We start from the raw sequence: 3096 nt of genomic DNA, 5'->3' as shown, positions 1-3096 counted from the left end.
AAAGTCCTGTCTGAGATGACCAGGTGGAGTTAGCTTCTTGTCTTTTATGTCCCCACAACCCTTGTTCAGTCGATGTATCGCATTTTCCTTTTTTTAGGAACCCTTTTTATTGAGTTTACATGATTTTTGTAACAAAATTCTCTCTCTTTCTCTCTCTCTGTCTCTCTCTCTCTCTCACTCACACACTCACACACTGACACACACGTAGTTCAGCATAGATTTCTTTGAGCAGAAGCCAGCTAGTTCATGTCTTGTCCTTTGCCTCATCCTAAGTTCAAGTACTGGAGTCAGTGAATGTGAAGGTGTTTGATTCCCTGTTCCCTGTGAGTGGCCGGAAGCTTCCCGTTCTTGCTCCCACGTAAGAATGACCAGCCTGATCAACAAGCCCAGAGAGCTCCGGGTCTGAGATTCACCCCAAGGCCCCAGGATGTCCATTTCCCCCCCTGTTAATCTCATGCTGTCTGCTTCCACCTGGGCAGGTTCTTCGGACCCTGAAGAAGAAAGTATTCTTTTCTCTAACTGGGCCACGTGCCACTTAAAGGATGGCAACTGCAGGGACTACATCAAGGATTGCACTTCGTAAGTGCAGGGGTGACCTTGGGGGCGGGGGAGGTGGTCTCAGGGGAGGAGGCTGGGTTTATCTGGCCCGTGTTCTTCTTTGGATCCATCCCACGAGTTATAGCCATGCCAGATAATTCGGAAGTGACCACCAGCTCACTAAGGAAAGGAGGCTCTACTTCGTCCTCATGGCCCCTGACTTGTGTCTTTGGAGTCTGCTGAAAAAGGAGTAGGGTGAGCAGTTAGAGGTGGGCCTTAAAGGCCTTTGAGATTTGGGACCTCAGGATAAGATGGAGTTGCAGACTGATGACTGGCTTGCCCAGGATTTTTCTGGGGTGGATGTGTGTGGGAGCAAGGGAGGGAAAGAAAGTGAGCTAGAGATTAGTGACTGGCCTCAAAAGAAGCTGGAGGAAAAGGTTTCCATCGATGACCAGAGTTAAAAAGATGTTAAGCAGTTTTTCATACTTCTTCCTTCCCCAAGCCAGTCTGCTACTTTCTTCTTTCCTCCTCGGTGAACTAGCACACATGACTTCATGTTCTCAGACCCCGGGTCCTACGTATTGCCTTAGATTCATGCGCTGGTGAACCGGGGGGGGGGGGGGGGGGGGGGGGGGGGGGGGGGGGGGGGGGGGGGGGGGGGGGGGGGGGGGGGGGGGGGGGGGGGGGGGGGGGGGGAGAGGTGAGCAGGCTCGTGGAGCCTGCGCTGAGGTCATTTGCACCAGGCCCGTGCTAGGTTTCCTTCTTGGAGTGCTCATGACCGCTCTGCAGGGTAAGTTTACCGTCCTGCCCAGGCCAGCACCGGGTTGCAGAGGACTGAGGCGGTAAAGTGACCTGCCTGGGGTCACGTGGTTGGTGGCAGAGGTAGAATTCCAACACCACTCCATCTGACTCCAGGGCCTGTTTTTCTCACCTGGTCAGCCTCTGTAGAAGCAGCTAGAAGAATGAAAGCTACAAGCGCTTGTTCTTGACTTGGGGAAGCAGGGGTGTGGTGGGGGTAGGGACTGCAACCCTGAAAACTGGGGTTGGGGACACAGTATGAGGTGTCTTCTGCCCATCATCCCTTCCCCACCCCAGTCCAAGTTGGAAAGCCCCTCTTCTAAGGCTTGACATTTTGAGCAGTGTCTCTGCCAGATGTGACCTCCTGTATACTGAATGCTGCAGGTGACCCTGCCTGGAAGGAGCTGCAGGGGAGCCCCAGGGGCTCAGCAGACAGATGACTGACATTTGCGCCTCCTGCTCTAGAGCCCTGGCCCTGGTTCCCTTCAGCGTGAAGCCCTTGCTGCGGCGAGTGGCGGCCTACGAGGCTCTGGAGAAGTACCCGCTGGCCTATGTCGACTACAAGACTGTGCTGCAGATTGATGCCAGTGTGACGCCAGCCTTGGAAGGCATCAACAGGTGAGCCTGGCCACGGGCAGCAGTAGTCTCTCTGGAACTCCCTGTGCTCCAGGATTCACCTGGAGCCATTGCTTTGGGCATCTCCTGGGGGTCCCTTTGGGCTGAGCTTGGAAACTCCTAATGAGCACATGGGGGAAAGCGCAGGAGAGTCAACTGTCATGTTTAGCAGGTGTGTGCGGGGTCAGAATTAGAGGACCGACTGCCTGGCTGTTCAGAGTCATTCACACCATAGTGGTTTATTGAGCTCTGTTTAGAGGATTGTGCCAGGTTCGGGGGGGAAGACCGCAGGAAGAAGCAGGTGCGGATCCCCCTTGCTCCACAGACCTACCTGGAGCGGGGAAAGGAAGACAGGGCACAGGTAGCTCCACACAGGCCGTGGGCGGTGGTTGCGGGGATGGTTCGGTATGTTGTACAGTGACCCCTTCGCGTGGCCCGTCAGGCAGCATTGCTTTGTGGGCCTCCGGGTGGTGGTTTGTACGTCACGGATGCCCTGGTCTGTGTGATCACGTCTCCTCTCTTTGGATAGGCTGCTAGAAAGCCAAACGTGACACCATAGCAAACCCTTCATGGGACTTCATGGTGTGTAGTTAGTGCATCATTTTTACCTTCACTTGTTTTCTCTCTGCCTCCTTTTAGGTTGTATCCTTCAACAGAATCTGCTACTTGTGTGCCTGACTTTGTGCTAGGGCCTGGGCTGATGCCTGAGACATAGCTCTTCCTGCCTGATGGAGCCCCAGGCTTGTGGGGAGCCCCAGTAATAGCCAAGCGCACCCCAGTATGTCAAGTGCTGTGGTAGGCGGCGGCCCAGGGGGCTGTAGGGGCAGAAAGGGGCACCTGACCAGCCATGGGGTGGAAGGAGACTGGTCAGGACTTGCCAGAGGAGGCGAGCTGCAGCTGAAAAATGAATAGAAATCTAGGGTCAGGGCAGCGAGAAGGTCGCCTGTGCAGGTTGAGCGAGGACGATGGATGCCAGGAATTGCGAGAAGTCCATTTTGCTTGAGGCCAGATCACACGGGGCCTGGCATTCAGGGGCCTGGACCTAATCCAGGCATGGTGAGGCTTTGAGGAAGGGGCTTTAGCCGGGGGGACAGCATGAGCTGGTGACCTGAAGGAGAGCTGGGCAGGAAGGGCCAGGCAGTAACT

General features: G+C 55.2%; 1 protein-coding gene across 1 annotated transcript in view; it reads left to right on the top strand.

Annotated features, from left to right (window-relative positions):
* TOMM34 (translocase of outer mitochondrial membrane 34) overlaps positions 1–3096 on the top strand; it is an 18233-nt gene that overhangs the window by 3820 nt on the left and 11317 nt on the right. Inside the window, exons 2-3 of the mRNA XM_029917955.1 lie at positions 480–579; positions 1801–1953. Coding sequence (XP_029773815.1) covers positions 480–579; positions 1801–1953 — 253 coding nt within the window. The remainder of the gene's footprint in view (positions 1–479; positions 580–1800; positions 1954–3096) is intronic.

This window comes from Suricata suricatta, chromosome 12 (genome assembly GCF_006229205.1).
Source record: "Suricata suricatta isolate VVHF042 chromosome 12, meerkat_22Aug2017_6uvM2_HiC, whole genome shotgun sequence".
NCBI classification, from domain to species: Eukaryota; Metazoa; Chordata; class Mammalia; order Carnivora; family Herpestidae; genus Suricata; species Suricata suricatta.
Note: the sequence above shows the minus strand (reverse complement) of the source record. Positions and strands in the feature narration are given on the sequence as shown.